This window comes from Cyrtonyx montezumae, unplaced genomic scaffold, assembly GCF_038088225.1.
Source record: "Cyrtonyx montezumae isolate F1298 unplaced genomic scaffold, pur_monq_1.0 scaffold_4, whole genome shotgun sequence".
In the NCBI taxonomy this organism is placed as follows: domain Eukaryota; kingdom Metazoa; phylum Chordata; class Aves; order Galliformes; family Odontophoridae; genus Cyrtonyx; species Cyrtonyx montezumae.
This window is the reverse complement of record NW_027072045.1, coordinates 14,036,555-14,056,146: the sequence shown is the minus strand read 5'-3', so window position 1 is coordinate 14,056,146 and position 19,592 is coordinate 14,036,555. Positions and strand designations below refer to the sequence as shown.

General features: G+C 58.2%; 1 protein-coding gene across 4 annotated transcripts in view; it reads left to right on the top strand.

Annotated features, from left to right (window-relative positions):
• The first annotated feature begins 1,713 nt into the window (after window positions 1–1,713).
• PAX2 (paired box 2) overlaps window positions 1,714–19,592 on the top strand; it is a 91,624-nt gene continuing 73,745 nt past the window's right edge. Inside the window, exons 1-5 of one of the 4 annotated variants that reach the window (XM_065746287.1) lie at window positions 1,714–1,753; window positions 1,984–2,134; window positions 12,724–12,834; window positions 16,258–16,423; window positions 17,253–17,450. In XM_065746287.1, the coding sequence (XP_065602359.1) occupies window positions 2,110–2,134; window positions 12,724–12,834; window positions 16,258–16,423; window positions 17,253–17,450 (500 nt within the window). In that variant the 5' untranslated portion in view covers window positions 1,714–1,753; window positions 1,984–2,109. Of the gene's footprint in view, window positions 1,754–1,983; window positions 2,135–12,723; window positions 12,835–16,254; window positions 16,424–17,252; window positions 17,451–19,592 lie in introns of those variants that run through there. The other 3 variants (XM_065746286.1, XM_065746289.1, XM_065746288.1) reach the window with 3 other exon arrangements.

Genomic DNA, 19,592 nt, shown 5'->3' with positions numbered 1-19,592 from the left:
TCGGGGCACGGCGCACGGGGTGGGGGGGGAGCAGGGCCCGCTGGGTGAAGGCAGGGATTGACGCATACGGACAGAGCCGCACGGGTACACCAGAGCCCCCGGGTCGCCCTTTCCTGGGGATCTCCAAGGCCCCGACAGTCACGCTGCCTGCCCCCCCCACCCCCCTTTTTTTTTTTCCCCCTCCCACCCTCTGCTTTTTCACTCCTTTTGTTTTTCCTTTTCTTTCTCCCCCTTGCCTCCCTGTACCCCGGAGGGGCACTTCCCGGCCCCTGCGCTGCTCCCCTGCTCCTCTGTGCCCCCCCGCCCCGGTACATCCCCCCCCGCCCCCCGCGGCCCGTCCCGCCGCCCGAGCCGCGCCGTATGAAGTTCTAACTGGTTGGTGTCAGGCAGCTCTCTCTAAGCAGCCTGGCGTGACGGATTAAACATCAACTAGTTAAATAAAAATTAATATCAACTGCCTCCTAACTTCTAATGTCATGTTGTTTATAACTAATGAACTGATTAGGGGATAAACACATCAGGAAGACATTTCTGCTTCCCTGCTCTTTCGAGAGAGATTTGCAGAATTCAAAGCAAATCTCCCAGAGTCCCTCCCGGGTTTTTCCCAGCCCGGCCCGGAGGGGGAGGTTGGGGGGGGGGATCCGCGGGGCCGCTCGGGGCAGCTCGGGCCCGGCCGCCCCTATTTAAGCCCCTCGGCCGCACACAGCGCACGGCAGCGGTGTTGGGAACGGGGCCGGCCCGGGCAGCCCTGGCTGTGCTGCTGCTGCTGCTGCTGGTAGCGCTCCGCGGCGGGCTGGAAAAATGCTCATTGCTCCTCCATTGACTCCTGGCACCCCATTTTCATATTTAAAAGGAAACTTTTCTTCCTTTGCTCGAAGCGACAATCGATGCTCGTTAAGTGTTACGGAGGAAAGCGCTCCCCGCACCACCTTTATTTCCACGGCGATCCCACGTCCGTGGCACGCTCCTCGCCTGTCCGCGCTGTGAACGTTTTCCCAAACACTTCAGAAAAAGAAATAGAGGCGCTCAGAGCCCCCGCCCGCCCCATCCCGGGGAGGCCCCGCGCCTTTAAGTACTGTTTGCCCAGCACCGCCGGCTCTGACAAGACAATAATAACAGGGGAAGCTTTTTAAAACCAATTTAGCAAATGCAGAAATGTAATTTTAATGAAGAATCGATAGCAGAATGGTTCATTTTTCCTGGGACTCCTTGTTGGAGCTGAGAGAGACTTTCAATCAATGGGGAGATGGAATAGGGAGGGGGAGGAAGAGAGAAAGAAAAATATTCGCTCGGTGATGTCTTTAGCACGGGGAATTTTTCTTATTTTCTGTGTGGCTTTGTTTTATTTGTTATTTATTCTCAGCCGAGAAGCCGGCACCGAAACGCGGCGGTGGGAGTGCGCGGCAGACGGGCGGGCGGCTCCGGCAGCACAGAGCAACCCCGGGCAGCCCAGGGTCGCTCCCGAGAGAGGGCTGGGGGCTGCCCGGCCCCGGGAGAGAAGGGGGGGTTGCCCTGTCCCGGAGGCTGCCCGGCCCTGAGCCCAACTCCGAGGAAGTTGCTCCCCGTCCCCTCGGCTCCCGTCCCCGCAGCCCCTCTCCAGGCACATATGTATGGTAATAAGTCAACAAATGAATGCGCCGTCGCGACGAGGCCCCCCCGCAGGCAGCCGGCCCGTGGGAGGGGGCAGTGTCCGGGGAGCAGAGCCCCGCGCAGCCCCGCACGGCCGCGTGCCCCCGCCGCTGTACCGGGGCAGGTGAGTCCCTCTCCACTTTTATAAGCAGCAGCGCAGCCTCTGCTTTGATTGTTATTTATTTTCCCCTCCTTTTAGCCTGTCCCGGCTCAGTAGAGCGGCGTTTCTTTCTCTGTGGCTGGCTTTTTTTTTTTTTTTTTTTTTTGTGGCGGTGGTGCTGTGGTGTGTGTGTGTGTGTGTGTGTGTGTGTGCGTTGTTATCTAAACCGTTTAGTTTTGGGTGGTTGCGCCTAGATCTCGAAAGTCAGCGGGGGAAAGCAAGACACCCGAGCGGGGAGGAGAGAAGCGAAGAAAAGGCCGCGGCGGATCCGCGCTCCGCAGCCGTCCCGGGGAGCCGGGCCATTAGGCAGAGAGAGGAGCATGGCTCAGAGCTCGGGGAGAGCAGGTAAGGGGCGGGGGGTGCTGCATATTCAGCAGGGAGGGGTGAAGCCGCCCCCCCCGACTCCCTCCTTTGGCAGGAGGCTGCCTGCCCCAGCTCTCTCTCTCTCCCTCGTCCCCCCCAGGCTCCCCCTAGCCCTCTCCATCCCTCCGCCCGCTGCCCCCTTCCGCACAGGGCCCTCGCTCTCTCCCCAGCGCTGCTGGCTCCCTGCCCCAACCCGGAGTTCTCTACCGTCTGTAAAAAGTTGAGGGCGTCGCCCGAACTCCGCGCACCCCGCAGCCCTCAGCCACCCCCCCCCCCCCTCCACCCCCCAGGCCCCCCCCCGGAGCCCCGCTTGCCGTGCTGCCCGCTCGCTGCCGACATCGCACCGGGCTCCGCGCAGACAGCATGCGGAGGATCGGGGCCGGGCCGACGTGGGGGCAGCGTAGCGCCCCGAAACCGACAGACGGGTCCCTGAACCCTCCCCCCCTCCCCCCCGTCCGTCTGCGATGTTATGATGTGCAAACAAAGCTCCGAACGAGCTCTGTCGGAGAGGAAGTGTTTTTCTCCCGTCGCGGTATAAACACAACGAGGCGGTGCGGTTCTTTGAAATTACGTCGGTAAACGGGGCTCGGAATTTAGGGATTCGGGAGGGGGAAAAGGACGGAACCGCAAACGGAGGCTGCAGACGAAACCGGTGCCGGCCCCGGGGGCGGAGGGGTTCGGTGCACGGCTACAGGGGCGGCAGGACGAGAATGGGGGGCTCAGAGCCCCGTCCCTGCAGTACTGACCCCATAGAAACGGGTGTGCGCTCCTCCAGAAATGTTCCTCGCCAGCACGTCGTGGAGGTGGATATGTGCGTGTATACACCATCCACGCGTGAGAGTTTGCATTTTCCTGATCGGATCTATTAAACGTACCGCAATTTGTTTTGTATTATATACGAATGTGACGCAGCATTACCGAAACGTAAAGGAAAAATAGAAAGGCAACGAAAAAGGCCTCCGAAAAGGAAAGGCCGGAGAGGGTTCCTTTCACTGTTCTGCACCGAATGTCTTCTGAGCCGAAACCGAAAAAAAAAAAACCCCAAAAAAAACGTCTGAAAGTTTTCGACCCCCTCCGCTCCTTTTCCCTTCTGTGTTTTTAAAGGATCTGCCGAAGTCCCTTTGCATCTGAGGTTTAAATAGGGAGATCAATAGAAAACAGTTGTAATGATCTAATTAATTATGGCAAAATTAAAAGCGAGTAGAAAATCAATCTCTGATGGTGTTGAAGATGGAATTAAATTGATAGTCCATCTGTTCACCTCCTAGACCGTATAAATATGCAACCCAAGGACGGAGCTAATGGGATCAAGCTGCCGGGGAGACTCTCTCCATCTCTCTCCCTTCTCGTTACCCCTTTCCCTCGCGGAGCTCAGCCCCGCAAACAGCCGCGCCGCTCCCGCACCGGGGCCCGCCGAGCGCCGGCCCGCAGCGCCGTGGGGCGGGCAGGGGGAAACGGAGCGGCAGCTCTCGGTGACAGCGCGTTCCCCGCCGTGCTGTTTTTAAATCAAACGGACAGGCTTTATTATGACGATGATGACTGCGGAGCAGCGTGCGAATGAATGCCCGCTCCCTCCCAGCGTCCGTCTCACAGCCGCCTATTCCCCGCTAGATGCGCTTGTGGGGCCGGGCCGGCAGGCAGCGGGACTTCCCTCCGTCCCGGCCCCTTTCCATGATGGAGATCGGGGCCGGAGGGCAGCGCCCGGCCCGGCACTGCCCGCTGCCCACCGCACCCGCGGCACGGGCTGGGGTGGTGGTGGGGGGGGGGGGGGGCCGGGGCAACCCGAGCCGCTGCCCCGGGGCCGGGGGGGCCGGGCCCCGCCGGGTTCGCCTTCCGCTCGCGTTGCCGCAGCCAGGCGGAGAGCGCCCGGGGGGGCACCCGCGGCCCCGATCGGATTTATTAATTGATGTATTGAAAAGCGGGATTGATTGACATCCCCTAATGGAAATTACAGCCCCGCCATCCCGCTGAACGCTGCCCTCCCGGCCATCCCTTCATAAAGGAACCCTTGAGGCGAAAGGTAGATTTTCATTTAAAGTGCACCGTCCTCAATTTCACAGATTAGATACATTTTAAACACAGACACACATATTGCAAATTAGAAGCTAATTTAATTATAAATCAAAACTGGGCATAAATCCGCACTCACCACAAAGGACCCATTTAGCAGGACGCAACCACCTCCCTAACCCTGGGAAATGCCCCGCAGAAATAACGCCGTGCCCTGAGCCGGGCGGAGAGCGGGCACGGGCCGGGGGGGATCCACGGGGGTCATTTCCCCACGGCGGGGAGGGGGAGAGCCCCGCGTGGCACAAATGAGCTCATCACACGGGGACCGTTTTCCCTACGAGAAAGGGATTCTCCGATAAACAAAAGTTTGCATAGATGTAGAAGGTTGGAATTCGGAACTTACAGGCTGGGAGGGAGTCGGAAGCAGCAGATTTTGAAGTCCGGCAGCTCGGGATGGACAAACGCGCTCACGCACACGCACACGCACACACACGCACCCGGAGCCGGGCTCGGGCTGCTCGCTGACGCCGGGCTCGCGGCCCCGGGGGGAGGCACGAGCGGAGCGGGCACTGCGGCGCGACGCGGCTCGGAGCGGCTCGGAACGGTTCCGCTCGGCGCGGCTCGGATCCTCCCGTGCCGCCCCGCTCCGCTGCCGGGCGTGCGCCGGCGGACCCGTCCCTCTGTGCCCAGCCGGGATCCGGGGGATGCTCGCACCGCTCCTTCCCCGCCCCCTCCGCCTCCAGCCCCTCTTTTGGAGCTGATTTCCCCCTCTCTCCTCTCCCCTCAGTCTCTCACCAGGCAGACCCCCCATCCTGCAGCCCCTCGGTCTCCCCGCGCTCCTCTCGCCGCTTCTCGCGCTCAGACGCGCTGAGCTCCGGGGCCATTAACACCGCTGTGCGGGAGTAATGACTCTCGCTGCCACTCTCTGTAATTAGGCGCCGAACTTGTGCTGCCGCGGCTCCCGGGGACAGGAAGGAGCGGGGAGAGGCGGGCAGAAGTCCCGAGCCCAGCTCCAGCCTGGTTCCGGCCCTCCCGGGGAGGGAAAGTGGAAAAAGTTTCCCTACGAACTTCCACGGCCCCACCGCGGTCCCGCAGCCCGCACCGCCGGAGGAGCGCTCACGCACTGCCCCCGCGGCCCGCACCTGCGGCTCCCGCCCCGCGCCGAGACCGGCAGTGATGGGGGCATCGAAGTGGGGGGGCGAGGGGCCCACTGCTGGGTTGTGTGCGGCACAGATCGTGCTTGGAGAAGAGAGGGGAGCGGGAAGGAGAGAGGAGGAGAGAAAGAGAAGGAGCGAAATACAGAAAGGGAAGGGAGGATGGAATAAGGGAAATAGGGAAGGAAATAGGGGAAATAGGGAGGAAGGAAGCGAAGAAGGAAGGAGAGGGGAAGAGGAGAGAGAGGAAGTGAGAGAGGAAAAGAAAGGAAGAGAAAGAGAGAGAAAGAAAGAGAGAGAAAGAGAGAGAAAGAAAGAGAGAAAGAGAGAAAGAGAGAAAGAAAGAAAGAAAGAGAGAAGAGAGAGAGAGAGAGAGAGAAAGAAAGAAAGAAAGAAAGAAAGAAAGAAAGAAAGAAAGAAAGAAAGAAAGAAAGAAAGAAGAAAGAAGAAAGAAAGAAAGAAAGAAAGAAAGAAAGAAAGAAAGAAGAAAGAAGAAGAAGAAAGAAAGGAAGAAAGAAAGAAAGAAAGAAAGAAAGAAAGAAAGAAAAGAAAGAAAGAAGAAGAAAGAAAGGGAGAAAGAAAGAATGAAAGAAAGAAAGAAGAGAAACGAACTCTGGAGGACGGTTTCACTCCCAGAGCAATACGAGCAGCGCTCCCACGCCCCGCACTGCTCGCGCCCCGCAGGTCTTCGTGCGATCACTTTTGGAGCCGCGGATCTCGTGCAGTCAGTGCTACTCTCTGGCCCGTGTGACTGCCAGAATTACCCTTTCCGGGGGACTGCAATGGGAGAGCTATAGGGTTTTTCGCTGATCCACAGCAGTTTTCGCTCCCTCCCCGTTTTTATGGGTGTATTATAGTTAGGGGTTATATAAATGTTTTTGCGTGTGATAACTGTAAATCCTAACATTTGCAAATGGCCCGGAGGCAAACTAACCTTGGACGGGCAGAGAGAGGGAGGGAGGGAGGGTCTCCCATTACTGCTGATTAAAAGGAGGCTTTAATAAGCGTCTAATTCACTCATCGGGAGTTTTATGGAGAAATTAGAGGCGGACACAAAAAGACATCTCGGTGGGGGGGGAGGCGAAGCAGAGGGGGCTCACACGCCCAGGGCAGAGGGAAGAGGCAGCTGGGTCTCGGCACCGCACACGCGCGGGCCCGGCTCCCGCGGGCGGACGGCGGCGGTCCCCCCTCTCCTCCCGGGCCGGCAGCGTGCGAGGCTCGGGAGCGGGGTGCAGACAAAAGGAGGGGGCGAGGCCGCCCCCGAGCCGCCATTCTCGGGCTGCTTGGGCCCGGCGGGGACGGGAAGGGCAGCTCCGGGGCGGAGCGGCGGCGGGAGCCCACGGCCCCGTCTGCCCGTGGCCCGATGGGGGCGCTCGCCCCGACTCCGGCCGGCCCGGTGCGCCGAGAGGCGGCTTTGTTTCAGAAGTGTCTCTTCACATCGTCGGCTTTTCCCCTTTTTCATTCTTTTTCTTTCCTTTTTTTTTTTCCCTTTCTTTTCCTTTTCTCTTTTTCTTTTTTTTTCTCCCCCTTCAATGAGGCTGTAAAAGGTCTCCAGCTTGTCTCGTTTTTGTGGCGAACGCTCTCTTGTAAAGAGGAGAGGTTAAAGTGTCGGTGACTGAATAAAGAGCAGCACACGTGGGCTATTACCATTCAGGGCAAACAAATGCAGAGAAGGGGAAAGCCAGCAGCAGGCTCGGCGGGGGGGAGGCCCCCCCGGCGCACGCCCCGCACTCGGCCCGCAGCCCCGGCCCCACCGCGGCCCCGCGTCCCCCAGACATGGAACCCACCCATGGCTCACAAAGGAGCGAGAGAAAGCGAGAGGGGGAGACACGAGGGGGTCTGAGATGGGAAAAAAAGAAAGTAGCTTTAGGGGGAATGTGCTGTGGAGTGTGAAATTGCAGCCCGTGGTGCTCCATATTGTACCAGAAGCTCTCCAAAAACTCATCCTCCAACGTGACCAGAGGTGCTCGGAGAGAGAGGGGCTCAGAGACGCGGGGGGAGGGGAAGAAAGGGGCTTTCATTCTTTTTGCTCTCCCTTCCCTATTAATCGTTCATTTAAAGCCTAACTCGCCGTTTGTGTGTTAACCTGTGCCTCCCAGAGCAGCCCCGGCCCTCCCGCAGACCCGACCCCCCCTCCTCCCCCACCCCCCGGGCCACGGTGCGTTCCGACCCCCGGAGCCGCCCGCGGGGCTTTCGCGGGGGCAGCCCTCAGCAGGCCCCGGCGCTGACCCCCACCCCACGGACCCGCGCCCCCGCCTTAATTGTCCTCTCGCAGGTCGGGTTCTACCCCTGGTTTTCTCACGCGACGCGAAATTGGTTGTCACGGGTCAGAAAAACATCCGCGGACGCTAAGCGCAGGTTTATCCCATAAATCCGTGTGTATAGTGGTGGGGGAGCGCTAGGGCAGAGCTGAACCACCCCACCCAATCACCAATATTCAGGCTGACATCGCCCAGCGACGAGACAAGGAGGGGAGACCCGCGGGCCGAGGGCCGGCAGCTCCTCGGGTCACGGCAGGAGCGCAGCTCCCGGCCGGGGATGCCCGCACCGAACCCCTTTGTTCCCGGGGCCGCCTTCGGGCCGGGCCGGGCGGGATGAGCCGCGGGGAGCCAACGTGCTGCGGGGGGAGCCAGGGCCCGGGGAGAACAGGACCAACAGAGAACGCCCCGGCTTTGTCAGCTACAGAGCGCCGGGTAGTGACGCCGATCGAAAGATACTTATCGCCGCAACTGCCCCCCAAAGTTTGTTTTTCTTGAAATTTCCGCGGAGAGGCAGGCGGCTCTTCTGAAGTGTAAATGTTTGGGGGGGGGAGGTGGGGGGGCTGGGCTAGGGAAGAGGGATCGTCGGAGCTTCTGAGAGAATAACAGAAAGGAGGGGACGGAAAGAGACGGGGAAAGGAAATACAAAAAAAAAAAAAAAGAGGGAGAGAGAAAAAAGAAAAGAAAGAAAAGAAAAAAAGAAAAGAAAGAAAAAAGAAAAGAAAAGAAAAGAAAAAAGAAAAGAAAAGAAAAGAAAAGAAAAGAAAAGAAAAGAAAAGAAAAGAAAAGAAAAGAAAAGAAAAGAAAAGAAAAGAAGAAAAAGGGAAAAGAAGAAGAAATAAAAAAAGATATAAAAAGGAAAGAAGGAAAAATGTGCTTGCTTTCTCATCCTCCCCTTCCACACACACCACATCACCTGGTCCCCCTTCCTGCCCTCACCTCCTGGCACTGTCGCTTTGATAGTCCTACAACCCATCAGCTCCGGCCGCGAGTGTAGGGGCCCGGAGCCGCTCCCATGTCCCCAGCGCTGCACACTTGTGTTCCTGCCACACTTCGTGCGGACCTTTTTGCTTTTTTCTCTTTCTTTTCTCTTTTTTTTCTATTTTCCTTTTCTCCTTCTTTCTTTCCTCCTTCTTTCTTTTCTCCTTTTTTCTCTTTTCTTTCTTTTCTTTTCTTTTCTTTTCTTTCTTTTCTTTTCTTTTCTTTTCTTTTCTTTTCTTTTCTTTTCTTTTCTTTTCTTTTCTTTTCTTTTCTTTTCTTTTCTTTTCTTTTCTTTTCTTTTCTTTTCTTCTTTTCTTTTTTTCCCTGCCATTTTTCTTGGCTTGCTATCTCTCTCTCCCTCCCCCTGCTTCTCACACACCCACCCGGACGCCCTGGGCCCATTCTCCCTGCCCTGCCGCAGGCCTCACGGCTCCAGCTGCTAAGACACTTCTTCCAGCTTTCCTCCTCACTGAGACAGGGACGCAGAGTTAGGAGTGTAAAGGCCACAGCAAAACACATTCTCGGGAATAAATCTCAGCTCCGCCGGCCTCCCGCAGCACCAGGCCGTGCCCTGAGCGACCGATCAACAGTTGGGCTGCTCGGCGAGGAATGGAGCCGCGCTGCGGGTGCGGGGGGCTGCGCGGGGAGAGGGGCGAGCGACAGGGTGGGGGGCCCGGAGGCAGAGGCCCCAGGGCCGGGAGCGAGGTGCTCACGGAGCCGCAGACCGCGCCCTCGCACCCGGAGTTGCCGGCGGGCCCTCCCCTTCCCTCTCGGCCCCGGTCCGAGGCGGACGGGAAGCAGAGGGGACAGAAGGTGGAAGGGGAGAAGCGTCCGACCCGCTCGCGGGAGAGGGTCGTGGGGCGGCTTCGGGCCGCAGCCGGGCGCGGCGGGGCTGAGAGCACGGACGCACGGCTCCTTCCCACCCGCGCGCTGCCGGCAGCCGCCGGTGCGGGGCAGCGCCCGCCGCACCCGGGCAGGTGCGGTCCCGGGGCCGCCCCGAACTTTCCCCGCGCCGCCGAGCGACCGCCGGGCGCCATCTGCAGGCGGCGGCGGGGAGCGGCGGGCGCTGCCCCGCACCTGCGCCCGGCCCTGCCCTCCGCCCCCTGAGCTGGGCGGCCCGCAGCGGGCCGGGGACAGCGGCAGTGGCGGGGCGGGCGGGACGGGGCGGCCGCGGGGTGCGCTGGGTGGGGCGGCCCCTCCGGTGCGGAGCTCCCGGCGGCCGCTCCCGAGCCCCGCGCCCGCGCTCGGAGCGGCGACGGGGCCGGGAAGAGCCGCTCGTGGCACGGACCCGGAGCACAGACGCGCCCAGGGGCTGCAGGCGACCGCTCTGAGACTCAGCTGCGCCTGTCGCGGCTCTTGGCGGAGCGGAGCGGGCGAGGAGAGCGCTGCCTCACTTTGCATCGAGCCCCCGCGGTGCCAAAAAGGGGCTGCTGGGGTTTGTCAGTGGTGGTTTGTTGTTTTTTCCAAATCATCCTTTTTTTTTTTGCACACAAGGGAAAGAAAGACGGGAGTGGAGAGACAGAAAGATAAAACATCAGCTGAAGTGCCAAAATGATTTATGAGACAGTGGAAAATATTTCATAAAGATCTCTCCGAGATTCTTTACTTAAACCAGGCAGAAAACAAAGGGACCGTTCCGTGACAGATAGCAGAGGGATAGGGAAGGAGGAAGAGATGGAGAAATGTATTTCAGGGGGTGATCAGCCCGTAGTCTGCAAACAAAATTCAGCTCCCAGCAGTTTCTGCCTCGTCCTCCCTCCTCTGGTCCTCAGCTTCAAAGGCGTTCCTTCCCCTCTCACTGTTCCTTGCTAGTTCGCAGCCACGTCTTTTTTTATCTGCATAACAGCTTGTGAAATAATCTTTAAATCCCACTTTAGCTCAACATAAAAAAAAAAAAGTAAAAACAAATAAAAATAATAAAAAAATACATGTGGAAAGTGGGAAGTCGAAATCTTTTTCCTCAAAAGTGCAAGTGGAAACTTTGCAATAATTGAAATGGGCTCGATCTATTGGTACAAAGAGATAAAAGGTCTTGCCTCCTTTCCTTTACTGTTTTTCTTCCTTCTTTAATTTAATTATTTTCCTCTTCCTCCTTCCTTCCTTCTTCCTTCCTTCCTTCTTCCTTCCTTCCTTCCTTCCTTCCTTCCTTCCTTCCTTCCTTCCTTCCTTCCTTCCTTCCTTCCTTCCTTCCTTCCTTCCTTCCTTCCTTCCTTCCTTCCTTCCTTCCTTCCTTCCTTCCTTCCTTCCTTCCTTCCTTCCTTCCTTCCTTCCTTCCTTCCTTCCTTCCTTCCTTCCTTCCTTCCCTCCCTCCTTCCTTTCTCTCTCTCTCTCTCTTTCTCTCTTTCTCTCCCTCCTTCCCTCCCTCCTTCCCTCCCTCCTTCCCTCCCTCCTTCCCTCCCTCCCTTCCCTCCTTCCTTCCTTCTTCCTTCCTTCCTTCCTTCCTTCCTTCCTTCCTTCCTTCCTTCCTTCCTTCCTTCCTTCCTTCCTTCCTTCCTTCCTTCCTTCCTTCCTTCCTTCCTTCCTTCCTTCCTTCCTTCCTTCCTTCCTTCCTTCCTTCCTTCCTTCCTTCCTTCCTTCCTTCCTTCCTTCCTTCCTTCCTTCCTTCCTTCCTTCCTTCCCTCCCTCCTTCCTTTCTCTCTCTCTCTCTCTTTCTCTCTTTCTCTCCCTCCTTCCCTCCCTCCTTCCTTCCCTCCTTCCCTCCTTTCCTCCTTCCCTCCTTCCTTCCCTCCTTCCCTCCCTCCTTCCCTCCCTCCTTCCCTCCCTCCTTCCTTCCTTCCTTCCTTCCTTCCTTCCTTCCTTCCTTCCTTCCTTCCTTCCTTCCTTCCTTCCTTCCTTCCTTCCTTCCTTCCTTCCTTCCTTCCTTCCTTCCTTCCTTCCTTCCTTCCTTCCTTCCTTCCTTCCTTCCTTCCTTCCTTCCTTCCCTTCCTTCCCTTCCTTCCCTTCCTTCCCTTCCTTCCTTCCTTCCTTCCTTCCTTCCTTCCTTCCTTCCTTCCTTCCTTCCTTCCTTCCTTCCTTCCTTCCTTCCTTCCTTCCTTCCTTCCTTCCTTCCTTCCTTCCTTCCTTCCTTCCTTCCTTCCTTCCTTCCTTCCTTCCTTCCTTCCTTCCTTCCTTCCTTCCCTCCTTCCCTCCTTCCCTCCTTCCCTCCTTCCCTCTTTCCTTCTCCCTCCTTCTCTCCCTCTCCCTCTCCTCCTTCCTCTTTCCTCTTCCCTCTTCCCTTCTTTATTCCCTTCTTTCTCCCTTTCTCTCTGTTATCCTTTCCCTCCGTTCCCGCTGGCCCCGATGCCTATGGACACCCCCTCCTCGCTCCAGCACGAGCGAAGTCTCCGGCAGCAAGGAGCCCGAAGCGCCGAGCGGGGCCGTGCGAGCAGCGGCAGCCTGGCACGGAGCACGGCGAGCCCAGCGCAGGCCGAGCTCCGTGATGCGGCGGGGCCGGGCCGGGCCGGGCCGCCCTCTCCGCGCCCTCCGGGGCCCCGCGGCGACCGGGCCGCCCCCGCACCGCGTCCCGGCGGCCGCGGCCCCCCCGCGCCGAGCGGCGGCCCGGCCCTCCTCGCCGCGCTCGGCTCGGCGCGCTGGCGAATCAGAGAGTGTCGGAATCTATTGCCTTTGTCTGACAAGTCATCCATCTCCGGGGAGGCGGGCGGGGGGCTGAGGGCGCTGCGGCTTTTAGAGAGACACACACCGGGAGAGGAGGCTCCAGTCTCCGGCCCCGGCTCCTCGCAAGCACTTCCCGCTCGGGCGCAAGTCCGCCGGGCGCCGGAGCTTCCGCCCGGCCGAGAGGAGGGGCGCGCCCGGCCGCCGCTCGCCGCTTTCCCGGGGATTGCTACTCCGCCGCCAACTTACGAACTGCCCCGGAGCCGAGCAGCAGCTGCAGGAGCGCCGCGGCCGCGCCGCCCGCCCCCCTCCCCGCCGCCGGGCCCCGGACCCCAGCCATGCCCGCCGCCCGTCCCCCGGCGCCGCCAGCCCCGAGCCCCCGCCGCCCCCGCTGAGCGCCCGCCCGGGAAGCGCCGGCCCCGTGTCCCGGCCCGGCCGGCGCCGCTCTCGCGCTCCTCTCCCTCTGTCTGCTTTTCGCTCCCGTTTTATTTTTGTTTGCTTTCGTTTGTTATTTTGGGTTGCTTTTTTTTTTTTTTTGTTAGTTTGGTTTGGTTTGGTTTTTTTTTTCTCCCCCAAGTCCTGAAGTTGAGTTTTAGAGGCGACACGGCGGCTTCAGCCGATTTCTTCCCCTTCCTTTGCCTCCCCATGGATATGCACTGCAAGGCAGACCCCTTCTCAGCAATGCACCGTGAGTACTGGAGCCCGGCTCCTTCCGCTGCGCTGCCTCCCGTCCGTCCGTGCCCCCATCCCTCCCCAGCAGCCCCTCTCCGGCCCCAGCTCCCCCTGCCCGCGCCCGAGGCCGCGGGGAGCTCCGCCCGCCCCGCCCCGCGCTCCCGGGACCCCGCGCCGCTCCCGGCCGCCCTCGGAGGACGCGGCGTTATCCCTCGCTCCTTTTGTTTTTGTCCCTTTCCATCGCCGTGCCCGGGGCAAGGGCTGCCCGCGACCGTTCGTGGATGCGAAATCAGATTTCTTTTCTTTTCTTTTCTTTTTTTTTCCCGGGATTTGATGGGGTTTTACTTCGATTTCGGTTGTCAGTGGCAGATAGGCAAATAGATGCCGGTTCCACGTTCACAGCGGTTCGGTCGTGGCGGCTCCGGGCCCCCGTTCGTGGGGTTCATTTAAAGGCTCAGCTGCCTTTAAAGGGGAAACGGAGCGAGGTGGGGCTGGGAAGCGGGCGGCCTCGGAGCTGCACGGAGCCCCGCTCCTGCCCGCTCACGTACCGCGTCCGCGACGGGCGTTCAGAACGCATTGCAAGCACACGGGGAAGGGATCCGCGATGTGCTTTCACCTTAGAGAGGCTTTCTTTCTCTAAACGGAGGAGAAGGGAAGCGAAGAGACCCTCTGCCAAGGGCGCGTAGCAAGGGATGTTCGGGGTTTTTAATTTCACCGCACGGAGAGAAAATAATTCCAAAAGAACAAATCCAAATCCAAAGCCGAGATTGAGAGCATCCCGAGCCAAGCGATGAATAATTGAGAGCGATTTGTAACTTCTGACACCGAAACTTTTGAGGACACGCCCTGCCCGCTGCACAAAAACAAACCGAAAAGACACAAATCAGAAATGCTCCGAGTTTACCGAATCCGATTTTGCCGTGAGAAGGAGCAGAGACGCAGCCACGGCCGGCTCCCGAAACGCTTGGCAGGACAGCTGTAGGCAGCTGCTCTCCTGCTCCTCAATTAACGATTTCCAGCGCACATCGCCTCAAACGCGGCGTTTAATTCCGAGCAGCGCGCGGTTGCCCCGCGCTTCGTCCTGCACGGCGCTGCCTTCGCCCCGCAGCGGCCGCAGGATTTCCGCGCTCGGAGCGTGCGGGCGGCCGGCAGCGGCAGCCGCGGCACAGCCGCTCTCGCTGCTGGAAGCTCAGCGGCACTCGGCAACGATTTGAGCTTCCGATTAAATTCGTAATCACGACGCCAACAATAATAAATCGACATTCCATTTGCTCCCCGCGCTGTGTTTCCAGATGCATAAGCGAAGGGGATCGGTTCACAGCCGAACCCCCCCCGGGCCGAGGCGCTCAGCCCCGCACGGCGCTCTGCGAGTCCTGCGAGACGCAGCCGCGCTGCAAGAATTTGAATTATTAATTTTTAATCTTTATTTTTTTTTTTTGCATCTGTTGCCCTTTAATACTCGGTAATGTGAGTTCTAAAAGGCCCTTTGAATTATTTATCGCGGAGTTGCCGAAGAAATTGCCGTCCGGTAACTTTAGAGGCAACATGTGCGGAGGGGCTGAGAACAAACGAAGGAACACAGCACACGGCCGCCGGTATCGGCGGGGGCACTCAAATCCACCCCCCCCCACCTCGCTCCGACACCCCGCATCTAATTTACGAAGAGCCACATGAGAATGCGGAGAACGGCTCGGCCGTGGGGCAGGAGCGGCGGGGGGAGGGGAGGGTGGGCGAGGTGCTCCTGAAGTGTGTGGGGGGAGACGGAAAAAAACTCTATTTGTGCGAGAGGGCTCGGATCGATCGCAGGGCAATGAGAGTTTCCACTAAGTTCAGAGCCAATAAGTCAGTGTCAGAAGCGGGGGAGAAAAAAAAAAAACCTCAGCGAAAATACAAACAGATCATTTTTCAGCGAAGTGCGGAACGAACAAAGATCTCGCGGCGAGGGATGTGCACAAGGTTAGGGCCGGGCGGGAGGACGGCGCGGCACAGCTCTATCAGCGGGATGCGGGTGCAGCCGGGCTGCCGCAGGTGCACGCTCGGTGCCGCCCGCCCGCTATTGCTCGAGGCGGGGAAAGACGAGCCGGGAAATCAGCGATGTGGTCCCGGATTAGGGAGAGCGGGGTTTCGCCCACAAAGGGAGAAACGGGCAAAACCGGACCGTTTTGATTTTTTTTCCCCTGAATGAATTTCCACTGATACAGATTCGTGTGGCGAAAAGAAAAAAAATCTCTATATGAAAGAAAGAGAAAGAAAGAAAGAAAGAAAGAAAGAAAGAAAGAAAGAAAGAAAGAAAGAAAGAAAGAAAGAAAGAAAGAAAGAAAGAAAGAAAGAAAGAAAGAAAGAAAGAAAGAAAGAAAGAAAGAAAGAAAGAAAGAAAGAAAGAAAGAAAGAAAGAAAGAAAGAAAGAAAAGCAAAACAAACAAAACAAAAAAGGATTCATGAGAGTCTGTCAGATTTTGTGGGGTTTTTTGTTTGCTTTTTTTTTTTTTTTTTCCCCTGGATGATTTTTCTTTTAAAGATCGAAAGCCGAGGAGATAGGGGTCCGTAGGCAGGCGAGCCCCGGCCGCGGGACACGCGGCGATCCCTGTTCTCTCCCTCCCTCTCCATCCGTCCCTTCCTCCTTCTCTTTTTCCGTCTGAATCCCTTCAACGCGCATCCGAAAATAACCGGAGACAGCGCGCTGTGCGGGGACACGCTGCGGGCTGCGGGAGGGCGGGGTCGCCGGTAACTGTAATTGACAATGCGATAGAAAATCGTGGAAAGCAAATTAAATGGGAGAGGGAAAGCGCCGGAGTAGAAAGTGGGGGAACCGCAGCAGAGGCTGCCCGGGGCCGCCGAGCGGCTGCGGAGTTTGGGAGCGGAGCCGTTCCCAGCTCCCGGGGCCGGCGCTCACCCCGTCCTCTCCCGGTGACAACGGCCCCGGGGAACCGCTCTGCGTCCCGGGCTGGGGCGGGGGCACGGCGTGCGGGGCTGTGCGGGCGGCTCGGGAAATGCACGGGGCCCCGCGCTATGTGTCACCTCACCGCCCGCGTTCAGCTCTGCTCCTTTCTTCCTCTTTCTTTCTCCCCCTTTTTCTGTCATTCTTTTTTCTTTCTTTTCTCTTTGTTTTTTCTTTCTTTCCTTCTTCTCTTTCCCTGTGTTTCTGTCTTTCTCTGTGTCTTTTTGTCTCTGTCTTTCCATCCCTCTCTTTCTCAATTGATTTCCTTCCTTCTCCGTCCTTCTCCCTTCTTCTCTCCCTTCCTCCCTTCATTTCGTTACACCCGCTCTCTTTCTCCCCTTTTCCCCCTGCCCCCTCACCGCGCCTCCCCCAGACCCTCACCCCCACGCACCGCAGCGAGCAGAGATTATTGCAGCGCGCGTGGCCAAGAGCCCCCGACTAACGGTGTCTTTCTGGGGTGCGTGGGTTGTTGTGTTTTTTTTATTTCTCTTTCCCCAGCAGGGCACGGGGGTGTGAACCAGCTCGGGGGGGTGTTTGTGAACGGCAGGCCCCTACCTGACGTGGTGAGACAAAGGATAGTGGAGCTGGCTCACCAGGGGGTGCGACCCTGTGACATTTCCAGGCAGCTGCGGGTCAGCCACGGCTGTGTCAGCAAGATCCTAGGCAGGTAAGGACCGCGCCAGCTCCCGCTCCCTCCCCCGTGCCGCTGCTGCCCGCCGCCTCCCGCCGCTTCCCCGCAGCCCCGGCACGCACAGCCCCGCAGCAGCGGGAGGACGCGCCGGGCCGGGGGCTGCGGGAAGGAACGGCTGCGGACGGGGAGGAGGGAGGGAGAAGGGATGGGGAAAAAAAAAAGGGGAAAAAAAAGGAAAAAAAAAACACGATAGAAGAGCGACAAAGAAAAAAAATAAACAAACAAACCCAAAGCCATCAACAAAAAAACCCAACTCACACCGATCCGTAGGCGGCCTTAGCAAGCGCACGGGTAAATAAATAAACATCAGGGAAGGGAAATAAATCTCCGCCACCAAATGCGGTGTGCGGCGTCCCCGGGGCCGAGCCGCGGGGCCCCGAGTGCGGAATGCGGCGAGAGGCGATGCGGGTGCGCGCTGTGGGGCCGTGCGGGGCTGCAGGCGGGGGCCGGGGGGGGGTACGGACCGCACTGCCGCTCGGCTTTGCCCGCGGCCCGGCCCGGCCCCGCGCTCGGGCAGGGGGCTCCGGTCTGTTTGCCGGTGCCCGGGCCTGAAAGGCGTGTGTGAGAGCACGGCGAGGAAAGCAGTAAATAAGCCAGCGCTGCTCGCTCTTCAAAAACACACACACTAAAAAAAAAATTAAAAAAAAAAAAAAAGAAAACAAGAAAATAGAGAGAGAGAGCGAGAGAGCAAGGGCGAGCCCTGGCGACGAGCAGCCCCGAGGGCCCCGCGGAGCCGCATCCCGGGGCACAGATCCCGGTGGGCGCGGGGCGCTGCGGGGCGCTGACCCCCGCGCTCTGCGTGCAGGTACTACGAGACGGGGAGCATCAAGCCCGGCGTGATCGGCGGCTCCAAACCCAAAGTAGCGACCCCCAAAGTAGTGGATAAAATCGCCGAGTACAAGAGACAAAACCCCACCATGTTCGCCTGGGAGATTCGGGACAGGCTACTGGCAGAGGGCATCTGCGACAACGACACGGTCCCCAGCGTCTCCTCCATAAACAGGTAAGGGTAAGCCCGCGGCTCGCTCGTCTCTCCCCAGCCCCACAGCCCCGCGCGGCGCGGCTCGCCCGTCCTTCCCCCGAAGGCCCCCGCCCGTGGTGGGACCCCGACCCCACGGGCGCTCCGGGACTCACCGTGCCCCGAGCCGGGCCCGCTCGGGCAGGGCTGCTGGAGGCCCTCCCGGGTGAGCGGCCCCCGCGGCAGCGAGGATCGGAACGGAGCTGGCAGCCCCGCTCCCGGCCGGGCACGGCACGGCACGGCACGGCCCTGGGGAGGCCCGCGGCAGCGCGTGTGTCCCGCCCGTTCCCTGCTGCGGGGTGCGGCTGTCGTTGGTGGGGGCTGGGGTCGGGGGTGACAAAAGTAACGGTGTGACAGGCAGAAAATGATAGATACGGGCGGAAACGGCCCGCGGTACTTAGGGTCGTGTATTAACCTGCCGCGAGGTGCTCGGATGTTTGCCCACTGCGCGTCCAAACGCTGCGCACTTCGGGAACGCTGTTACGGGCACAGCAGTCACCCCCGACATAGGGCAGTGTCTCTGCACAGACCTCGAGTGTGGCTGCAGAAACACAGCCTCCAGAAACACAAGGACACGGGAGTGCTGGCAAGGGGCACATACATGGGCACCAAAACCGGCAGGGTGTCAGGGTGTAGGGCCGGGAAATTCTGCACGCAATCTCGAATGCACGGAGCTCCCATTGCAATGAAAGTACACAGGGTGTGCATAAACGTGCACAGATTTTCCTCGTGCCTACATAGATAAAACCACACGCGTCAGTATATTTGTCCTCTTGATATACAGCGAGTTTAGCCAGATTTTTAAAAATCCGGTGTATTTATAGCAAGGGAAGAAAAAAATAAATAGCAGGGAAAACACAGCGGTATTTTTTATCTTGCGCTTTACGTGGCAGATTTATCAAAATATGTCTAATAACTCAGGCTGTGTATTTCTAAACCTGGCATTCTATATAAATGGGTTTTAATATTTTGCAAATGATATGGAATTATCCCAAATCATCTTGAAAACAGCAGGTAGAATTAGCTGCTGGAATGTACCTTGGCTAAGGAAGATTCCCTCAGACACACTGTCTCTGTAATATACTGCTAGGCTACCCTAGGAAATTATCCCTGTGTGTGCCATCTGTATTAAAATGGTTATTAAGTTATGAACAGGGTAACATAATACTGATCGGCTAATTATACACCCTCCTAAAAAACCTCCAGGTCTCTGCTCCTCTCTCAGTCAGGTACTGAAATAATAACAGTTTGACATTCAGACACCTCGCACGGGCAGTGCGGAAGGACGCCCGCTCTCCCTGGGAGGGACTGAGCCGCAGGTACAGGGGAGCTTAGGGACAGCGGGGGCTGTGGGCAGCAGGGGTGGTGTGCCCCTCTGCTGGCTCGGGCGTTCTGATAATTGCAGACCCCCCACTCCCCAAAGCTCCTGCCCGCTGCACTCGGTGCCACGCGGGACTGTGGAGTCCCAGTGAAGAGGCTGAGAGCCGGGCGCCGCGCTCAGCTGTGCAGCCGGTGTGCAGCAGGGCTCGAGCGCGTGCCTCAGTTTCCCCAGCTTAGAGATGCAGTTTGGAGGAGGGACGGATGTTGGTTGGCCAGTGTTTGTAAAATGCTCTAAGAAGGACGAGGGCTTTGGAACTGTTAAGAGTTGCGCTGCTGGAGAGGCTCGGCTGCGAACCACCATATTTGATATGTATTCTGCTGGCGTCTGAGTGTGAAGCCACCAAGGACAAGTGCCAAGGCACAAGTGCAGGTTGCAGAACTTTCGGGTCCATGCAAGACAAGGTTGGCACTGTGAGCAGGGAAGCACTGCAGGAGGATAGGAAACGGCAGTGCAGGAGGGCCCAGTGCTGTGGCCGCGGGCAGTGCAAACTGCAGTGACTTCTCTGGCTCTGCACACGACACATGAGCAGAGTGCTGGTTTGCAAGGCAAACACATTTTTTCTACCTTCTGTGGTCAAAGTAAATCTGGAGAACAGGTTAAATGCTCTCTAATGGCACAGCGTGCTCCCCTTACCCACTGTACGGTCGCAAACTGGAGCTCCTCTAACACTCCAACCCTTGAGCTGCCATAGACTGATGTCAGTTTTGAAACCAACTTGCTAGAAATGTGCTTTTGTATTTTCTCAA